Source organism: Pseudomyrmex gracilis, unplaced genomic scaffold (genome assembly GCF_002006095.1).
Source record: "Pseudomyrmex gracilis isolate BER0280 unplaced genomic scaffold, ASM200609v1 scaffold_56, whole genome shotgun sequence".
NCBI lineage: Eukaryota > Metazoa > Arthropoda > Insecta > Hymenoptera > Formicidae > Pseudomyrmex > Pseudomyrmex gracilis.
The window spans coordinates 719,397-742,455 of record NW_018020640.1 but is presented as its reverse complement, the minus strand read 5'-3'; the positions used below and the strand labels follow the sequence as shown (position 1 = coordinate 742,455).

The window sequence follows — 23,059 nt, the reverse complement described above, 5'->3', positions numbered from 1 at the left end:
CCTTGATAAAAATAACGCTTGAGATTTTGAGAATTATTTAACCGCCGATTCAATAAATAATTTTGCTTCGGGTAATTTTTCTCTTGCGCTCTTTGTATCGACCGCAAGTCCCTCAACCTGATCCTCCGGCGTGTCGATCGACATTTTTGCCAATTGGCACAGGTCGATCGACACGTGCCTAGCTACAATGAGCTTGACTGTTAACAAATAGATTGAAGCGCTCTGGGAACAAAAAGAAAAAACACAATACACGTCCAACAGTCTGTCACGCTATCGCGCTATAGAGAAAAACAATGGTTCTTTGTTTTATTTATTTATTTTTGTTTTTTATTCACAACGTTAATAGTATTTGTATCGATGCGAGTGTGTTGAAAGAGCATTTATTTGTTTGCTATTTTATTATAAAAACTTTGGCTTACGTTACCGAGTTTACGTATTTGCAGAAAGAGATTACGCGCGAGAGCAATTTTGTGTATAGTTTTTTCGGTGCGCGCGAAAGGATCAAACGTCAGGATCCGATCGATTTCTGCCGCGTAAGTTTAACTTCGTCCTGAAGTTGACTTTCATTTGGAACCAATTTCGCTAACATCGATTAACTTTAACTAACGGTCTCCAATTGTCTCCGAAGTAGAATATAAAAAGGAAATAGCGAAGTAGCTGAAGTACAATTAAAAATCACGAGATATTGGCGAGAAACTGACGTTAAACAAGAGCGATTAATATACAGCCAGTGTCTTAAAAGTTTTTCATCAATTAAAGTTGATTGAGGGTTTATAACTAATCAGCCGTCTTTGGTTTTGAGAGAAGAAAAAGTTCCGTCAATTGAAGTTAATTGAGGTTTTTTAACTTGTTATTCTTCTCTTAGAGAGAAAGAAGCGAAATTCGAGAATCACATTGAGTTAAACTTGATTTGTGTCGTAGAGCGCATTCAAACATAGAAATATAAAAAAAAAAAAAAAAAACGAAAAGAAAGGAAGGAACGAGAAGAGAATATAAGAGCTATAAAGTAAGAATTCCCGGAAATTTTCTAAAAGAGAGCGCATCTTATTACTGAAGATAAAGCAGGTTGAATAATAAAGAAATCCTGCCGCTTTACGGTCAGCCGGTTCACTCGGAGCGAAAACGCTCTCTCGACGGTGAAGTTGTTAAACGCGCGGTAGACTTTAAAACACGCACACACGTTTCACTATAGAAACGAGGAAAAATCCTGAGGAAAGTGCGGAGCTTTATTCGTATGAAAGCCAATCGTCGACTAGTGCCGACGAGAAGAGAAATCAAACGTACTGTCTCATTATGCATCCCGGCTGTCTATGTACACCTACGGGAGTCCGCAGAGCGAATATGTATATTCGTGAAAGTATCGAAGAGCGCAAAAAACATTTTAGGAGATGTGTTTCTCTCGAATTCGTTTCCCGACGAGAACGTCACGTTCCGTCGTATCAATCTGTTCAAAGGCAATTCCACAACCACCAAATCCTCTTCGAGAATTCTCCCGGAAACAAGCTTTCGTTTCGAGATTTTGTTTTCTTGAACTTTTTATTTTTATGAGAACTCGCGGATATCTCGCGCGATATATATGTACGCAAATGCATATGTTGCGACACATACAACAGAGATTTTCCGATTTATTTAAAATTAATTACTTTTCTCGGTTGAAAATATCGAGAGACAGATTGGCTATTAAAATAAATAAATAAATAAACAGAGAGCTATATATATTTATGATGTTCATTTTGTCACATATATCCGTATCTTTGATTTTTCAGCGCCACACTGCGAATTTCATTCGTTCTCATTAAAGTCTAATTAGGCGTACGAACATAATAAAGTGAAAATTGCGCGCGCTGTTTTCCTCACACCTCATTTGCGATGCAAATACGCGTATCGGGAAAATAAACGTATTGTTTCATAGAAAGGATAAAAGTAATACAAAATGTAAATGCGTATCCGAAATACACATACTCTCTTCCTCTCTCTCTCTCTCTCTCTCTCTCTCTCTCTAAAATAATAATAACCTCGCAACAAAAAATCGCCGCATTGTCCCGGAAAACAGCATCATTTTCGCGGTTTCCGGAAATTTATTTATTTTCAATCTCAACGCACTCCGCAATTCGTTCAGCGGTGCGCATTTTCCAAGGACTTTTTTTTTTTTTTTTTTTTAATGCGCTCTATACACAATCCGTCCGCTAAAAGTATCGACCTCCGCACACCCGCTGAAGAGGCAGGCGTCTATAACGCGTGTTTTCCATCGATCGACATCCCGCGCGTGCAATCGAACGCGCGTCCCGTTTTGCACGCGCGAAACAACGAACGTACACACGCACGCACGCACACATCCACGTGTCCGCGGGATAAAGCGCGACGCAATGCGCGGCGTTAAACAATAGATGCGTCCAACGTTGCGTCGTTATAAATGCACGGCAAATGACACGTCGCGTCGTCGTTGCATCGGAATTTCGCCCCGGCATTCACTCTCCAATAGCGCGATAATATTTAATTTCTCTCCACGTCACTCCCGCCCGTCCCTCTTCCCTCCCCACTTCTTTACAAACGAGAATGAATTACATGGAAATATTCATATGAGAACGGAGCCTTAAATGTTTCAAAAATTGTATCTGGAATCTGTCAAATTCCTGCAACGTTAGAAGTTTCGTGTTACGGGCATGTTGAATTTATTGCAACAGCAAAATTGTTTGTGTTCCACTTGTTTTATATATATATATATATATATATTTTTTTTTTTTTTCAAGTCCGCATTGTCCGGAATAAATTCGTGGAATATATTTGTTGCAATATGCAACAGACCTCGAAACATGTGATTTTGTCGGTCAGAATAATAAAACCTTTCTTTTTTTCCCATAAAAATGTAATATTCCGCATGATCATTGAGTTAACGAAAATAACATCTCTTGCGTTTCGTAAGTATAAAGTAAGACCGAGTGACACTGGCCATTTTGTCTCTCATCTCTCATCTTTTTCTCGATATACATACGCACATACATGTATATACATGTATATAAATATATACTGTTTTGTGATTCTAATAATTTCAGAATGATGACGCGGTTCGTTCTCCGGAAACGGGGAAGGTATGCAAAACTGATCAAATTTGCGAACATTCAAGTGCATACAAAATGCATCGTCAAACGATGAGAAAATGCGCTATGAAAATGCATATACACGGGCTTACCATACGTCAGAGAACTGTCCCGGGCTGAACGGGGAGAATTTCAATTTTTTATACTCTCTCTCCCCGTGTTATTTTATATACTGACACTCAAACTACGATTCAAAAATGTTCGATATCTACAGTAGTGTAGAGTCTTCGCATTGAAATACTAACGTTTTTTTTATTCGTGTACATTTCCGATTTTGTCCGAACTGAAACTCCATCAGTATTTGGGTTTCTATTTTTAATTCTTCTTCTGTTACAGAATATATGTATATATGTGCATATTTTTTTTTTGTAGACAACTAAGCGTCGAATGTTTAATTGAATTTTACAAGCCAACACCTCTCGTTGCGTAACAAGTTTTTTAAAATCCTTTTTCTGTTCGCGACAGAAAAGTGTCAAGTCCCTACAGTGTTCGTTCCCAACGCAAATGAAATGTATTTCATTTCTTTTCCTTGTAAAAGATGACGCAGAGAGTGCACAATACAGATCGCACTCGATGTGCAACACTATTTATAATATGACTGAAAATTTTTGTCCTTGACGAGAGCGTCCGGGATTGGGTCATTGAAAATTATGGCAAGCCCACGTACGCGTACAATACATAGTGTGTTCCGCTGGGTGTGGTCACACGTGTTGCGTGTCAGGGCCAATATCGTGCAACGTGTGTATTACATGTAAAAGGTAAAAGGGAGCGTCGCGCGCCTGTTTCGATCAGTGCGCGCCGCGAATTCCGCGATGTGACGAGAAAAAAAAAAAAAAAAAAAAATCCGCTCGAACGAACAAGAATTGATGTTCGCAACGAACGAGACGTTAAACAGATATAAAAATAGATACGAAAAAAAACGATAACAGAACAAATCACGCGCGAGCAAACAGATTACTAGTTGATTCCAATGATCACGATTGTTATCACAGATATACATATAATTGATCGTCGGTATCAATGCGCAGCTTGTTCGACGAAATTGATATTTGTCCAAGCGAGGTCGATCGTCAGCAATTTCGCTCCGTTTGGTTTCCCAAGCGATTCCTTTTTTTTTTTTTATTTTTTTTTTTTTCAATTTCTTTTCTTTTTATTGCGAAATTGAATCGTCTCGGTTTTCTATATTAATATTTACTTTTTCGTATAAATAATTGCGGCGGAGAAATAAGAAAATAGCTCGATCTCTCTCGTATACATATATATAATGCACTCAATTACGATGATAAATATTAGAACGCGATGAAAGAGATCGCGTGGATTTTGCACGGCGAACGAATTAAGCACGTTAACGAATTAAGGAGTTTCCTCTACTCCCGCAGTTGTTCCTCGATGTTTCGAATATTTTGACGACGTTCATTTCGGAGAGAGAATGATTTATCGGCTCGCGGATCTCTGCCGACCACGGATCTGCGCGATTGCATCCGATAGTAAAAGCGGAGCGCGCGGTTGGCTCCGATCGGATCTTTTCAATTTATTTTCCGAAGTTGATTCTCGAACATGAACAGCCGGACATGCGAACCATCGGTTTGTATTTGGATTTCATTTATATACCGCTAAAGTATCCCCGAATATGGTCCATGTCTCATCGGTCGTGCTGTATATGGAAGATTAATCGTGCTTGCCGGTGTGAAGACAGATAAATCTCTCTTATCGCGTTTACCGCGAAAAACGAAGACAGATTCTCCCGTCCCGGGAGATCGTCGATTTGCGAAAATAAATTGGTCGCCTCTCGAACAACAAAAATTATCTTTTTTTTTTTTTTTACCCTCGTGCGTTTTTCCTTTCATCGCAATTTTTTAACATTCCATCGAAGCGTTTCAAAGAGAAATGGTCGGTTTTTTAGTCGAGCAATTTCGCGATAAATTAAAAGCGACGCTCTCGAGATATATACGATTGAAATAGATATGTAATTTCAGTTATTCGTTTTTATATTTTTATTATTATAGTGAGAGAGCTTCCGATTTTTCGCGTAATCGAATAATTCTCTTCTTTAGATTCTTCTTACTTGGTATTGCGTGATGTGAGAAAAACACGCTCTTGAAGCAACAACAAACACGCGAAAGATAATTAAGAAATCTAGCATTTCAGCTCACAAGCGCCTTTGTGCGTACGTTATTTTTTTTTGTGCCATTTTTCCACGTCAAAATGTATATTTAATGCATACGCGAATGTTGCGAACTCGCATAAATTTCGCAAAAACGTCCTGACGTTTGAAAAGCTCTGAATACCGGTTAACCGCATGCATCGCATAGCGAATTAGTTTGCTGCGTAGTCCAAGTCTGCCGGGAAATCCGCGTAGATGTAACGCTCGCGAAGTAGGGGAGTTTCCTTATTCAAGCCGGAAGATTTCTTGCCAAATCATTCGAGCTTGCACCGGCAAATTGCAACAAGTTTGGCTGGCGAAACTTTCCAAGACCCTTCGAAAGACAATGTAACACGGAAAAGGCGGCCGCGCGCATCGTGATTACAAATTGAAGGAAGTTAGACATCGTATAGCCTTCACAATATAAGGACATGATAAATTCTGTGCCGTTATTGGCAAAAGTTTCGCGGATTTTCGCCAAAAACCTGAAATATCGTTAGTTCAAAGATAACTTCATAAGCAACGAATCAATACGATCTTGTTTATTTGTTCACTTATTTTTTTAAGTCAAAAAGTTACACAAGTAAAACCTTTTATATTCTCTCCCTGCATTTTTCTCAACGTTTTCTGTAAAATAGAAAAAAAGCGAATCCTCTCATCTTCAAACTTGAATAAATTGCGTCAACATTTTATACTTTAAAATTTGTCTTGAAGTCTAAATGTAGAATATAATGCGGTTTTATTACATGATCTTCAGCTCGAATAATGTCCGGCACAGATGTATATAATAGGAACAAAATACCTACATCTCTTGTGTGTGAAAAAGAGACACGTTGTATAATAATAAACAAATATATATTTTTTTTTTATAAAAGAGAAGAAAAATCCAACCGTAAAAAATTCTTATTATATGTGAACAAAATGTTTGTCAAAATAAATAAACAACATTTGCGCAGTGTCGAAAATTGTATTATTTTCGCAATTGTGCATTTAGAGTTGACGTCAGAATACAGAGGGAGATCATTTTTCTGTACTTTCTGCTCTTGATGGGACATCTTTTTTCTCTTTCGTGTGCCAGACGCACATACATATACCGTGCATTCGTTTTATTAAACGACGTAACGCGACGGTCATATGCGGATCATTATAAATTTTTTTTTCTCCAGCCCGAGGTGCTCGAATAGAAATGACGCGCTTCGCCACTGTGTCAATTCGTTAAAGCATTTCTGTATAACGAAACGGTACAACGGCGTTTCGCTCTTTCGTTCGGAGAGCTATTATCGCGGCGGCATGAGTCTGTCACGTTGCAAACCGCAGCTATCGTTTTTCAGTACGCGCCATATAGATACCTAACGATCTGAACAATGTTCAATTAACAAGATATGTACATGCGAGCGTAGCCGTGCGTAGCTTTCGCAAATTGAACCATAGCGTGACGCGTGACGATATCGACACGTCGGATCGCCGCAAAAAGAGTACACGATACGTACACAAGCTTTAAAATTTAAAAGATTTACACAATAAATGTTTGAAAAATTTCAATTTGCAAATCGACAATTTCGACATTTTTTCCATCATTCCAATTAAAACTGTTTTGACGCGTATCTACGTCTGACTTTTAATATTAAAAATACAGCAAAAAAAAAAAGAAATATTTGTAAACAAACTAGTTTTTTTTTTCTATTTTATGTAAGCATCTTTTTTCAATTAATAAAGCGTTTCTTTCGTGCGGGAGAATTTTATTTTATTAACTCTCAATTTTTTCCAATTTTTATCTTTTTGTGAAGCACGAGAAAGAGCGAAATACGAAAGGGATGTTGTGAAAGACTTACTCAGTGTCGCATTGTTGACGCGCGACTGGTCCGTCTGCGATCTGAGTAATCGCAGTCGATTCAGCTTGCTCTGCTGTTGGTCCAGTTTGTGCCTCAATCTGGCGAGTCTGTCTTGCTGTGCTGGCTCCTGAAACGATAAACAATGCATGCGAATACGATTGTTGTACGGGAAGAATAAACAGATGATACGGCGAGTGAGAGCGAAGCAGTCAAAATCAAAAAGAACAAAACGGAAAGCAAAAACAAAATTATATCCGAGGTATTTTCGCAGGTCGAAAGACCTGATAAAAACAGACGAACTTAAACGAGTGTCTCTTATTCGCGAGAGAATTCACGTCATCCCGTAAAATTTGATAGAATTGCGAAGTGAGATTATGCGATTCTGGGAAATAGGTCCACCGGGAGGGATCACACACATTTGCCATTCTCGAGATCAAGGCTGTTTGCTCGTGAAGGTCATCGTAACGGTAACTACTTGCGGCATACATCGTCACCGGTTCCTTTCTGTGATCATTGAAGAGAGAACGACAACGAGCGCGACTACGAGCGGAGTTGATATGTAAAATACGATTCTATAAATCCAGTCGTTAAACTTGGTCAAAATATATATATATTGCGAATACGTATCGTTTGATACGCGCGCGAGATTGATATTTTCGAGATGTAATTTTCTCACGTCGACTATATGCGGTATTTTAACGTTTGATGCGAAATAGGTTCTCTGTGATTTTTCACGCGTAAATAAGAATGTCGGGAGATGGAACTCACCTGTGCGCCTCGAAGCACGGCTAAGCGGGCCTCTTTTTGCTCGAGGAGGCGCCTTTGCTGAGCGATTTCCCGCTGCTGCCTGGCCGCCATGCTTTCAAGCTCGCTGAGCACCAGCACAGCACCACCCCCGCCCACTGCTAACTGAAACAACAAGATTAAGCGCACCGTAAGCATCACGAATGTGTCGATGATGGCGTGTTAAAGGTAATGCTGCCAACGCATGAGAAACGCGCGAACGCAGGATATGTGGCGCGAGGATGAGTGGCGCCGATTTTTGGTAATTAATTTTGTCGGCGAAACACGTTCTTTTTCTTTTCAATCATCGCGATATCTCAGATGAATTGTTTTCGTAATGAAAATATAAACAAATAAATTTACTCCAAGTTTTTTATTTCTTATCCTGAAAAGTTTACACGCGCGTCGGGTTGAAGAAAATGAATTTTTTCCGGCATCTGTTTCATATCGAAAAAAAAAAAAAAAAAAACGGATTTGAACGGAGTCGAAAGATCGGAGCATCCGACGAGTGATTGACGGTACTTTCGTCCCGTTCATTTTTTATCGAGACCGATTTAAATACCATCCGTCTCTCTCGGCAATATTTATGTATCTGCTGAAACCAATATGTGCTAATGTGAAGTTTTTATTTGTGCGATGAACAAAAAACTGACGAGTCACAACATCGTCAACCTTGACAATCGCCTCTATCTGTGAAAAAAATCTATCGACCTTCGTCGATTAAGCATTTTGTCCCAGCGCATCTCATGCATGAGAAACATATAGTATTCTCGACGCAAGGTCCGTAGATATACGGATATACGTTTATAAATTTTAACCGTTGCGACAGAGCTGAAGTGTGTGCGAACTTGATGCATTGTTAAAAATCACTGAGCGTCTACTCTGGCAAGCTGTCGCACCAAACACACTACGTGCGACAATTAGCCAGCGTTTGACATTTCGCGTCTGAGTGATAAACTTATCCTTTAACGCAGCAGCGCGATATTATCGTCGCATATTACCTATGCGTCGTTTCGGATACTTATCAATCGCCCTTCGTAAGAAGGTTTTCCCTTTACACATCGTCGACCAATATGCTGATCGTTTTGCATGCGCAGCGCGTTCTCACATTACTCAGCGTATACGCAGCTTCAATTCCTTCACGCGAGCAGCTGGTGCCGCTCTGGGAAAAAAAGCGATCGAGAAAAAAAAAAAAACAATTTCTCGACCCCCTTCGAGAATTCACTGTACGACCTGGCGCGCGAATCTCGCGTATCACGAGAGAGCGAGAAAAAGAGAAAGAGAGAGCAGAGCGCCGAACCGAGTGAGAAATGTTCGCTGTGCGTCGATTTTTTGTTTTTTTTTGTTTCTTGTTTTTTGTTTTATCTCTCGTGCGTACCACCATCTGGGGAAGGACCGGCCTCGCGCGCCGCGCCGCCCGATATACCAGGTAGAATCCCAAGGTCGGCGTGTGGCCCTTCGAATTCCACCGCGACAAGGACTCCGCGTAGCCTTCGTACGTCAATGAAAGTGCGGACGACGGAACGAAGAGCGCGGCAGAATAAACACACGCGTGTGCGTCAAAATAAACGCGCGCGCAATATATATGCGAAAACGTTATTACATATTTCCTGGATCGGTCACTGCGGTTGGGACACGCTTCTCCAATATTCGTAAGCGGTCAGTTTTAATTTTTTTTCTTTTTTTTTTTGCTCGCGGCTTTGTTCTACTTTCCGATGTACAACTGATAGAAATGAAATTCGTTTGTGCGGAAAAAAGAATGCCGGTATTGGTGGTATTTTTACATTCAGAAATTGCCGCGAGGGGTACGCGCAGGTACCAAAGCAAAACTCGCACGTTTCCACTTTTCCGGTCTCTCCGTTTTTTCTCTTTTTCTTTCTGCGGCGAAAGATAAAAAGGATTCTGACACGTGAAGCTTTGGATAAAGAATTATCTTCTGTCTTTTCCTTGCTCGACAATTGAATTAGAAACATCGAGTGTGTACTTTTTCAGCCGTACGTTTTTATTCGGAAGCAAAACGATGGTGCCGCGATGAAGAAGCAGCACCAGCGCAATGAAATAGCGCACTTCTAAACTCGATATCGAAAAAAATAAAATCAATAAAAGATCGTGCTCCAGTTTCGCCGTATTTCTCGCAACATTGTTCGAGAGAGCTCGTAATCCTGTTCGCAAGTTCGAAAGTTCTGTTGCCTAACGCGCGCGCGCGCTTTGCTTTACGATGTCATTCAAGTGACCGCGCGCGCAAACGATAACGAGGAGCTGAATATACTCGCGACGAAAGTTCAGCAAGATATAGCGTGTTCGAGTACACTGACAACTTCAACGGACAATGTGTTATTGTTGAAGTTAATCTTCATCGTGCCAATTCGCCGCCACCGTCCGTCCGCGAGACCGTTTTTCAAGCACGGGAATCGAGCCGGGGTGTCTCGCGCACACACAGTGCACGAAAACGAAAATATCGCGTTGCTCGAGACAATAACGAGAAGAAAGATAATACGCGAGAAGCGTCTTCGGGGAGCTCCTCGTCGTTCCAGCTCCTGCCTCTTTTCATTCCGCGTACGCTCTCTCGCGTGACAGTTAATTGTTTCGAACCGGCTGTGCGCGCGAGCGCATGGTAACGAAGCTACTATTGCGAACAACGACGTGTCAGACATGTATTGCGATCACCGAGAGAAATGAAAAGAGACAAGTCATTTCTCCCGAAGGCGGAACACCACGACGGAACTTGCACGAGACTCGCCGCTGATCTAATTCAATTCAAACGTGCAACATGTAGCATCCCGTGTCTCTCCGTGGCACAAAACGCTATTTATATTGTACTTCTCTCGATCCGTAAGAAAATAAAATTAGTTTACCGATCGCGTTTTAACGCGATTCGCTTTGTACGCGAATTTCCATAAAGTAAGTAACGATCGACGAATTTGTAAGAAAATAATTACACCCCGAAAACGGCTGCGAATCTCTTTACGACAATCGACGTGATCAGCTTCATGAAAGAAACACGAGAGAAAAGAGGGTAATCTTGAAGGCCGATAACCAGCGCAGAATTCGTTTTTCCGCACGTGAACGGACGGGGGAAGTTGCGAAAAGATGTTCCCGCGAGGAAACACGTAAACGAAAAAGAAATTTCTCATAGAAGCGGATTCTTGTAGCGGAGGATAATCCCCGGGGGATGATCTTCACCCGGACGATTCTCCTCTCATCCTGCAAAATTAATTTCCAGGATCTCGAACTAGGTAGCGCGGAAGAAGCCATATAACGCAAATCGGCAGTTTGCTCGTCTTGACGCGAACGAGAAGCGATGAGTCTCTTTTGTTTTTTTTTTCTTTTTCTTTCGAACGCAGTCATTCGCGAAATTAGTGAAAGCGGCGTGCTTCTCGTCATTTCCGATGTATGAAAAAGGGGATGAACAACAAGGGGAAGGAAAATTCGTAATTTTTATTCATGCTTTCCGCGCACAACATTTTGCGGCTCTCCGCAAAAGTTCAATTATAATATTAATGTAATGTAATTCTTCTACATATACGCGCACACACGCGCATTTTCGAATAATTTGATTTGACGTGAAACATCCTTCCGCGGATGTGACATAAGAATTGACACTTGCAAACAATTACGGTGTGAATTAGACACTTACCGGAGCAAGTTTTGTGGAAAATGCAACACTAAACGTAATTATATGTACCTAATGAAGTTTTGTTTCTTGAGAGCCGCACGTTTTTTAGCCGTACTTCCTCCAATTAAAATGGAACAAGTAAGTAAGTATGTACGCTCGCGCTTCACAAAAAGCGAATAAGAAGCACACAAACCGAATGTGGAAAGAAGTTAGAAACTCCAGAAGAAACGAGCTTGCAATTATACAAATTACACGTTTACACGAACGCGTGTGTTATATATACATAAATAAAGACGTTTATTGTGAATATATATTCTCTTTCCCCCTTCTCTCTTTCTCTTTCTCTCTCTCTCTCTTTCTCTCTCAATGAAATAATCTTGAATATTTATTCGATTATCTTCCGATTAAAGCTGAAGCATTTCAAGTATGCGCTTTAATTAATCCTGAAAAACGATTTTCAATCAGCAATGATGCACGAAATGAACGTACATATTTCAAAGAGTTTTGTAATACCGTGTGCACGTAAATTTTCTCCCTACTTAAATTACTTTCAAGAATCAATTTTAACAAGTTTTTTGCAATTTTTCGCGCGCGTGAGAATTTTCACTTGGGAAAATACACGCAGGAAAATTTAACTTTATTCCCGTCGCGTTCTAATTTACGCGCGTCTATTTACACTCCCTATGCGTTTCAATGATGCATAAGTCGCAGTCAGAGTTGGCGCGCGCGTGTACATCTTGTTTGCTACCTTCTACGTATTTATTCATATGTGTAAGCTTCTCTTCTGTGTCGGTGAAGACGGCGAAAAGCGATGAGCTTACACAAGGAGCTGCATCGGGAAGAACGTTACCTGGTTGTTGTCTGCTCGCTCGCCGTTGTTGTTACATGCCGCCTCTCTGGTGTCTGGGGTACGGAGTTTTTCCTTCACCACGACAGACTTGGACTTTCTCTTCGATTTTCCATGTCGGAGCTTCACCGCCACGGTTTTCACCTCGAAATTTTCCCGCGGATAGACGCACGCCAGCATCCTCGCGTCAACATGGACCGTGCCAGCAAAACCGCGCGCTTGATTAAGTTTTCGCTTGTACAGAGAGCGATTTAACGTTCGCGTAACAATCAATTTAAGTCGGACGCGTTTTTCCGTCTTCTCTCCTCGTCCCGCGTAAAAACGATGTACAGCGGCGGCTTCAAAAAAAAAGAAAAACAGAAACGACGTCACGTTACACTGCGAGTGTCACGTTCTGCGAATGTAAGTGTATTAATCGTCAAATTGTTTCAAAAAACGACAAACTTTGAGAAATTAGAGGCTTAAAAATAGACGTTATTGTAAAAAAAAACTTATCTTTTTTCGTTATTATTTTATTTATTTATTTTCTTCTTTATTACTTTTTGTTATTTAAACGACGAAAATTATTCGATAATTGTATTTGAATGTGATATTACTTGACTCTGTAATTAAAATTATACTCTTTGTAAATTAACAACCGGTGAATGATCCACCAGCAATGATGCAACATTCAGTAAAAGTAAATAAACAGTATCTGCTGTTCTATATCTTTGTGTTCCATACATACATGTGTAATTCTATACAATTTATCGTGACACGATTAATTCGTTAATTGGAGAGCGAAAATTATTTAAATAACGAGATTTCGCGTTATAATATAATAATGCCGTTATACGGTTACTCTTTGCTGAAAAAGATCATCGATTCGTGAAGATTTTGCACATGCTAATTTATATTATTTTCACAATATTAAGAAATTAATTAATTTTATCTACATTTTATGCAAGATGTGGTTCTTGAAAACGTTCCCAATAGCGATTGTTTATCGGTGAATTGACCAGAGAGCAATGCGAGCGTATAGGTACGTACGTTGCCTTCCATTTATAAGTCACTTGACATGTATCGACACGTAGAGCTTTAAAGATTCAGGACGATAGCGCATCGAATCGCCTGTAATGCACGTAACGCGCATAACTATACGGATAGAAACGGATCTACAAGATAACCCCGCCGTTACCATGACAATAACCTTTAGCGGATTCTCACTTCGATCTATTCTCAACAAAAAGCTCAAAGACAGATCGTCATCGTCAATGGCTTTCCAATTTTCTTCTAAAATTGTTACACAGCTTTTTTAACCTTTATACATGAACAACATATTTACGTAATATATTTGTAAAACTAAGCGTCACGTAAACAAATAATACAATTTTCTTTCTCATTATGGTTAAAGAAAAAATTTTTTAAAAAATTAAAAAAACAATTGAAATTTCTCAAAAACATAAAACTTAAAGGGCATAATGTACGACTTTTTTGTTTCATTACTGACAGAAATATTAATCGTCTGTCTTGATACAGTTTGTTAATGTAAAATTGCAGAAAAATAGAGCATCTGCAACATCTCCCAAACAAGTTCGCAGTTATTTCGGTCGCTTATCACTAAACCTTTCTAGTCCGAGCTCTCTTTCTCTCTGTCTCGAATATTCATTCTCCTTACGATACTCAACGTCAAATAATCCATAACTTCCTCGTTTTCTTCGGTATAAGAGGAGAAGAGTGAGTTGACGCCGTTGCTGTGGAATCGATATGAGACCAGATTTATGGACCTTCCTTCGCGAACGATGCGGGATGAAAAATGAGCCGCGGGGAAAGCGTTCGGCTTGTGCCGCCGGGAGGTCGTCGAAATCTTCTCGATATTACGATTCGGCGTTTCGTCAAGATCAGCATCAGAAAGGACCAAAAAGACGCTGTGCGTCCTTTTACCGCCGCGCGTCTCTCGTCGGTGATCCGATAACTCTTCGTCCTCGCTCGCGAAGTGGGAATATAATATAAGGTACGATAATGGGCTCTATCTTCGGAGCCGAAGAATGAAATTACGTTGACACCATTCGCCGCTGAAAGGCGGAATTTTGTGACAAATGCTGTTAAAATTTTGTCGAAGATTCTCGTTAAAATTTTATCTTCTTAATCGCGTTACTTTTCAATTAAACTGATTGGTCGTGGAGCGCGACGAAAATTTATTAAGTGCCAAAAATTTATTATGTGATTAAAAACTTATGTAAGCTTTCAAGCTTAAAATCTTTTTTTTTTTTGGAAGTTTAATTAATTTTTCGATATATTTTATTGAGTATAAATCGTGCAAGCTTTTAAATATATATTCTGTGATATATTTCCTCGTACATACAGAATATATATGAAAAATTTTGACCAAGCTGAAGTGTGAAGGTAGATTGAGGTAATCTGAACAGAGAAAAATCACTTGCCATTTTGCAAACTTCGCAATATTTATTTAATAATTAATAAATAAATGTAACCCAATAAATGCGCGTGGAAAGCGAGAATTTGATGAATTTTGAAAAAAGGTATATGACTTTTTTGTTCAGATTAACGCAATTTACCTTCACACTTTGGCTTGGTCAAAAGTTTTCAGACACCCTATGTATATACACAAAGATTATATGTATTTTAAATAAATATGCGAAATATATATTTCATGTAAGATATAAGCCAAGTTTCCGTATGCCGTCCAGTCGCCTCTCGCGTCTCAAGAAATTTATTAAGGCAGCCAAATATTCTCTCTCTCTCTTTTTCTTTCTTTCTCTCTCTCCCTCTCTCTCTCTCTCTCTCACTCTCGCTTTAGAATATAAGCGGTATCGTATATAACGTGTGTCTCACAAGACGGTTAAACGAGTTGCCGAGCGTTTACGGCACGACATGGAGCACGACTACTTATATATGTATATGTATATATATATATGTATATATATATGCATATGTGTATATACACATATACACAGAGCAACCAGAAGTGCATATCAATTTATGGAAATAGAGGAGAACACGCCTCGGCGACGCGCGTGGCCACGCTTCTCGTAGGAAACCGACGACGGGGTTTAGCGCGACAGGACACACGTTGATGCGGCTATATAATTTGGCATGCAAAATCCGAATAGACGCGCGAACTAGATTTCGCGGTAATTCGCGAAAACTAGCGGTGTATAAGCCAGGTCAGTTGGACGTCCCGTGGGCGTGGTGAGGCACGACTGTCGAAATTTAGACGCGCGCGAAGTCCGACCCGAATTACTTTAATGAAAGAAAGGAATCGACGATAAATCGCACAAGACGTTTCTTCAAGAGAAAAAGAGAGAGAGAGAGAGAGAGAGAGAGAGAGAAAAAGAGAGCAGCTCGAGCTAGTTTTTCATCCTCGGATCTCGAGATTTTCTTCCTCTTTTCTCTTCGGCGAAATTTTGTCAAAACGTAGTTTCACGTTTCTGTCTCTATCTCTATTTATCTATCTATCTTTCTCTCTACTTCGAAATTTTCTTACGTACCAGGAAACAGACGGGAGTAGCCTCATCGCAAGGGAATCGAGCGAATTCAACAGGTTTTTATCGGGCACGATTATTATGCGAGTTCCGATGCCGTAAATCCGTCAATTCCCAATGCTACGGTGTTACACGGCGACTAGAATTGAAAGTAGAAACTCCGGAAAGAAGTGTATCGGAGTCTGCAGCGGTGCATTTATAAATGTCGCGTGTGTGGATTAAAAAAAAAAAAAAAAGTCAGTATAAAGAATTTAGCACGTGGCTTCTCTCCTAATGAGAACGTTTTTATTCATGGCTTTTAAAGCGCTCCCGCCGCATTCACATTTTTTACGTATTCGTGAGAAGAGTGAGATTATGAAAGATTATGAAAGTTTCTTACTCTACGAAGTGTATGTGTGTTGCACATAAATAAATCGCGTTTATATACTCTGTAAAATATACACATACCATATATACATATATATATACATATATCTTATCCTCTTGAATGTGATGTTAAGATCATTGAGATATAAGATCGAAATTGCATGCAACGCCGTAATGACATCCCAGTGCAAATGCGGCGCAAGTTAGTACGGAACACGAGTACGGGACGTTAGTAGAGCGAATTGACGAACCAGTTGGTAAACTAGTTTTTAATTGAAAATGCAATTCGCGCGCGCGCATACACACACACACACACAAGTATTCGCGACCCGTCGCTACATGTGCACCCTGTCGACTCGGAATGAATTAGACCGGCGCGCGGACGGAGTGGGTCTTTCGAACACGCCACACAGCTGTCGACCGTGGAATTTACGATTCGTCTGTTTCGCACGTAGAAACCGGGGAAGCCACGAGAAGAACGGTAATTTCGTGGCAGCGGGATGCTATACGAGGAGAACGTTCCCGACCGAGCGGAAAGAACTAAACAGGAAAATCAGATTCAACGCGATCGCGCGTGTGATTATCGTCACCTCGGTGACTTTCTTCTCCCGAGAAACAGAAAACAAAAACTAAACTCTCGGCAATCCACAATTTTGATGAAAATACGTGGACGATGTTCTCTAACACCCATGAAGGAGAGAGTAAAAATCGCACGAATCGTGAAAAAAAATATATAATTGTATTTGAAGTAATTTCTAATTGTTGTACAATTTCATATGTGACAATTTAGGTTGTCTATAAACATATCGATTTGCGCGACATATTCTGACTATTTTTTTCAGGGAAATAGTTTTGAGAACAATGATCCATCTTTTCATATCACCACGCGCGCATAAGACACTTTACAAACAAAATCAATTTGAAAACAATAAGAATATAAAACCATATGACCCTTAAGTCCAAGGTGCTATTGGAGAGAAAAAAAATTAATAGTTTACATGTGATTATCAATTTGAAAAAAAAAAAAAAAAAACATGAGTCTAGAATGTGCGTGCGAAGCTGCTGTTTTTTCACGTTCAAAGAGCTTTGAAATAAAATTCACTTAAAAGTGTTGCAATTGCATTAATAATTGCAATTTATGTCGAAACATCAAAAGAGTTATTTCGCGTATGCATAATTAAAAGTTGAAAGTTCCAACTCATGTTGAGCGTTTCATCGTTTTTGTTTTATGTTTATATTGTTATACTATTGTATTCTTCCACTTGTAACTAAATTTTCTCATTTATATTGTATATTATGTCTTTACTATTTCATCAATTTTGATGATTTTATTGTCCTTTAATTAATTTTGCCGAGGTGTGCAGCAGAAAGAGGTCAAAGCCAACTTTTTGAAATTTCAAACGCATATACATACACACACACACATACACACATCTATCTCTAATACAGTTGGAGATTTTTCTCTTTCAGTGAGGAAATAAAGTTTTCGCGTGCGGAGTGCAGTCAATTTTGCATCGTGTAAAATCGTCGAGTGCGATTCCTCCGCAGAGATGGCACGCTCCCGCCGGGAGACAAACTTGCCTCATCTCTATTTCCTGGTTTATCAAAGTTGTACGTATCGCGATTCAAAGATGTACTACCGCTCTTCGGATGGACGAAATCCGGAAATATAATCTTCCGAACGCGGTTGTGCGTTACAGTTTCGTTTCCGCGGATGTCATTTCGGTTTCGAATTCCGGCGTCGCATGACAGGGAGAATACGCGACAGGAGTACACAATTTTGAGAGCTAAATTCAATAAACGAAGTTTCGAGAGAATTTCCGGTTCTCGTGTCGTCGAAATTTGATTTCTCTTTTCTTCGTCCTTTCTGTAAAGAAAATTTTAGTCGCTCGCATCTCTCAATTAAGAAATATATTATACACTGAAGATTTCTAATTATTAAAAAAAAAAAAATAAGTATATCAGACTTGAGCTTTCAATAAATACGTTTATGTATAAATACAGTACTTTAATTTTCTAGCCGAGAAAAATTTAATTCTGTATTTACAGAAATGTCGCTCAAAAGAGAAGATCTTAATTGCTTCAAGTAGTGTAATAACAGTCTATCCGCAATAGAGATACTCGTATGAATTTAATAAATACAAGTACATAATGAGTAATTAAAGATTCGCTTTACACAGAATCATAACTCACTCCTCTTCCTCTCGCTATCTCCCTCTCTTCATCGAACTTGATAAAGTTATTTTGATGATACAATCCCAAGTTCTACATCAAGCTCGGAAGAGCTGTCTACCGCATGATAATGTAATTCGAACTAGTGTAAACCAGAGTTGAGCACCTACGCGAGACAGTAATTTACATCTATGTGTAGATAATGCATATAAAATGTGTCTCCTCTCTCCTCTCCATACTCGCATAATTTATCTGAACAACATCTGCAATGGAAAGATAGCGATTTAGTGAAATTTCTTTAAAGCATCGAGAAAAGTAATTTTAAAGTCGAGCAAATTAAATTTTGATTAAAATTTTGAAAAAAAAAAAAAAGAATTTTACGTTGGATCTACGTATAAATAAAAAACTTAATATAAAAAATATACTAAATAAATATATAAATATATTCAATAAATGTAAGTCTAAACTTTATTTTTTCTCTCAAATCCTTAAAACGTCCGCATTGTTAACACTCAATCTTTCAATTTTCTTCTTTCATGCGATTTGAAATTAATATTTCGCATATTTCAGAATACAATATACAGAGCAAACTGCAACGATGCGCTTTCGCAGTTTTTTCATGGCAATTTTATAACATTTCAAAACCTAACAAGATTGTTATCTTTTTTATTTGTCCCAATGCTATGGGTTTTGTTTTTTCAAGGTTTTAGAATCGTCACAAAAAAAAAACAAAAAGTAAATCAGACTAACTGATGTTTGAAAATTGAATCAATTTATAGCAAAAGGGATAAACTGTGTCATGCATTTATGAGTTTTTCTCTGAAATAAAAGCTTAATCAGATAGTTGTTTGAATTATAGTTTGTATCATCAAAAATTAAACATTATTTAAAACAAGACCCTGAAGAAACAAATTTTAAAGAATTTTCAGTGAATTTTACTCTAGTTGCGATTGTTTCAACCGCAACTCTGGTGTTTTTCGCAAGGGAACTGTGCTTCGTTACTCACTCAGTAATATGTACGCTCATACGAAGTCCGCACAAAGTCGACGAACTTGAAATTCTAAAAATAAATCCATTTCTAAAAGTAACGCGACGTGTACGTAAAGTTGCGAGGGCGATTCGCGCGATTTCGCGTTTCCCCCGGCTCGGGCGCCGGAAAATCAGAAGAAGGTTGTCTCGAACATATCAGCAGACCAATGAATCACGTTCCCATTGATATGGAGATTTTTATCGACAGCCATTCGGTCAAACACGCGAGGCAGTAAAGCGTCTCGATTATCGCAACCGCGTCGATCGACAATAAATCCACGTACTCGTGACATACACTCGTCACGCCGGCTACCTATCGACCGCGAGACAAAAACGGAAAGACACAATGTGACTCATTTCCCGTGGATATGTTTCAAATAACCGCTGGAATATAAAAAATCTGCTTCGTCAGAAGAAAAGAAAAGAAAAAAATAAAAAGAGAAATGTCAAAGAGCGCGAGACGGACGCGCGCGAAAATCGCGAAATTGGAAATCAGTCGCTTCTGCTTTCTCGAAGCATTGGTGCCTCCGCGCCAAGTGCAATCGGTGTCAACGCGAACTGTCAATTTTTACGACGTAGAACGAAGGGATGCAATAGAGAAGAGAAAACGTCAGCGAACACTCGGCGCCGCGCTCGTCGACGAACTGCGTGGCCGAGGTGGCCGCGTTGAGCCGCGTTTGCGTCGCGCATCGCGCAGCGCGCACCACCCTTGTGCTGTTTAACAGCCGGCTTTCTACATCCACCGTTCTGGCACTGCATCGCAAGTGCAGTCGGAAACAGAGAGACAGAGCGTATTTTAAACAAAATTAGTTTTTTCGTATTTCATTTTAAATTATCCAGTTAATTCCTCAAGTACACGGTACAAGAACAAAATCCAGAAATATGAAATCGTCGAGGCCGGATTAAATCTACACAGCGAGCATCTCGCGTCAAATATGTAATATCCTTGGCAATGTAATATCCTTGCAAAAAAATATGTCACTGAAATATGAGAAAAAACAATCTACAAAAAATATGAAAATATAACGAGCTATGTTTTTTCTCTAAGTTAGTAAATTTGAGTTCAGCTATTTTTTTATATTGTTATTCGACTCATATATTTTTTTCATACATATATTCGTACTTCATTATTGTTTTGTGACTATATTTTATCATCGTATTCACGTTGCTATAGTTACCGTGAAATTCTCGTCATTATTACAATATCCACCTTCTCGTTCGTCCTCGCTACCTCAATTTCCTTAAACGTCCGAAATTCTCTAGGTAAACGTCGTATCTCTCTCGGGGATAAACTTCTTTTTTCCTTTTGTGAAAAAGATGCGTACTTCTGATATTACCGAGTCCGAACTTACGGGAAGAAAGTTTCGAACGTCTCGCGCATTATCTTTTTTTTTTTTTTTTTTTCATAAGTACTTGGTATAATTTTGGATTGCACCAGGAAATTACCGCAAACGCGTGAATTTACATTTATCACTTGAAAGCACATGAGAACCTTCTTCCTGTTCAGCTCCGTAATCATAATTTTCACGGAATTCGTGCAAATATTTTTATCGCATCTGTGGAAAAATTGTGCGCTCATCTCTAGGATGTTCATTATGGATAACGAACGAAATTATTAAAATATCGATGTTGCGTAAAATTGAAGTAATTTAGATTCAAATGCATCGCTTCCATTATACATATCACTTCTGCGTTTCTCTCGTCTTTTAAAAATAAATTGGAAAAGAAATTGAATAAATTAATGCTTGAAAAAAATTCGACAAACTTATAAAACAGATAAAATGGAGGAAAAACAAAATAAGAAAACGATGCATTAATACAGAAGACACTTGACGATGGCGCGACAAAAAAATGATACCAGCGTAATGACTGTTAAAAAAAAAAACACGAATATAATCGACTAAAATGTAAGCTGCTTTCGGATAATATAATCAGAGCGAATATATTGAGAAATTTCTCTCGCGGAAAATACATTTATATAGACGAGCGAGAAGCATTTCTCGTTTCCGCGCACGTGTTAATTGCATATCTTTGTTATTCTCCAAACGCGCGTACGACACGATGTTTTTGCTCATGCGAAAGATGGTAGCGTAATATTCACGTGCGCGCAAGACACACATGGCTTACGCTCGAACAAGCGATGCGGATTAATTATCTATAGCAACGACAACACAACCTTTCTCACTCAAAGTAATTTTCAATTAAACAACTTTTCAATTAATAAAAAAATAATATTTTTTGCGTCGTATTTTTTTCGCAAGACAGATTATTATAAATTTATAATTAATACAGAGACCGATCATTATAATGTTACATAGAATGCTCTCGGTACTTTGCTTTATGTACGATACTTAAAAAATGATTAACCCTTTGACTTTAGTTACGTGTCTTTAAAAAAAGACCTAAGTAAGATCACGTGATAGGGAGAAGAGAAAAAACAACGCGTGACTTTAAAAACGTGATTAAAGCAAGATCATGTGACAGAAAGAAGAGGAACAACAACACGTGACTAGAATCACGAGAGTAAAGTCACGTGACTTTACTTTTGTCACGTGTGTCTTTAATATTGCATACACGATATCGACGGTATAAAAAAAAATAGATTATGCGTGTAAATCTACGCATATATACATTTTAATATTACAATAGTTGTGTTTAAGGCTCTTATAGAACGCATTTACAGAATACCGTACTTAAAACAAAAATCAAAATCAAAATCAAAATATTTTAGCGTGCGAGAGTGTTTTTGCATAAATTTCCTAGATTTTTTATTCAATATGATTGAATCAAAGAGAAGCGCTTGAAATGTTTTGATATTTTTTTGCGCAAAATGTTTTTTACTTCTAACAGCAGAATAAAATATGAGATATTAATAAATAATATAAATATTTATATATTAAATATTGATGAATAATACGGATATTTATATACCACACATGCATCTCAGTTGTTATGCAATAAACAGCCACCCACTATTCAGTGAGTGAAATTTTATCCTGCAATTTGAACGGGTGGTGATCCGGAAGAACGGTTGCGCGGGTAAAAGCGCAGGAGCATTTGTCTCGGGAGTCCGTTAATTATGCGCTCTATAGTTTCTCGCGGCAATTGGAGAGCTGCCGCGCGCGGCGAGTGTTGCAGGCGACAGGAAAGTTCAGACGAAGAGTCGGGACAGAGGCCAAGAACTTCCGAGTCCTCTCCAATTACGCGGGTCCAGCTAGTAAAGTAGCTTGGTAAACGCCCGGAGGCCAAGCATAAGAACCCCAGTTAAGAAACGTTTTAAATTCTGATTGTCGCATGAAAGAGTCATGAGATTCGGGGCGTAAATAATTTCTAATTATTCTAATACCGCGTGTATCTATGTGTATAAAAAAAGTGTGAGAAAAAAAAACAAAGCGGTTGTAATTGGCGACAATATATACGTATTTAGGTGTAACATATACGTAAATAGTTTAATTAAAAGAAATGAGATAACCGCGAAGTGCTAATGTAATGATCTCCTTTTGTTATCGGTTAAAATTACATTAAACGCGTGTTACCGTGTTTATTTAGAATTATATCTTTTTTGGTCTTATTGAACGATACCACAAGAATCTCTCTGCATTGTTCAGCAGAATTTTCGCGCTTGAATGTACGATAATAATATGATCAACGATCGGCCGATAAATCACAATTACGGAGGTAAAGAGCT

At 38.8% G+C, this 23,059-nt stretch overlaps 1 protein-coding gene across 5 annotated transcripts in view; it reads right to left on the bottom strand.

The window, feature by feature from the left end:
* The window catches only part of LOC109853925 (putative mediator of RNA polymerase II transcription subunit 26), a 60,973-nt gene that overhangs the window by 7,809 nt on the left and 30,105 nt on the right, over window positions 1–23,059 (bottom strand). For 2 of the 5 annotated variants that reach the window (XM_020426499.1, XM_020426501.1), the window contains exons 1-4: window positions 19,349–19,988; window positions 12,323–12,657; window positions 7,842–7,982; window positions 7,074–7,200 (exon numbers count right to left, since the gene is read on the bottom strand). In XM_020426499.1, the coding sequence (XP_020282088.1) occupies window positions 7,074–7,200; window positions 7,842–7,982; window positions 12,323–12,499 (445 nt within the window). In that variant the 5' untranslated portion in view covers window positions 12,500–12,657; window positions 19,349–19,988. Of the gene's footprint in view, window positions 1–7,073; window positions 7,201–7,841; window positions 7,983–12,322; window positions 12,826–19,348; window positions 19,989–23,059 lie in introns of those variants that run through there. The other 3 variants (XM_020426502.1, XM_020426503.1, XM_020426500.1) reach the window with 2 other exon arrangements.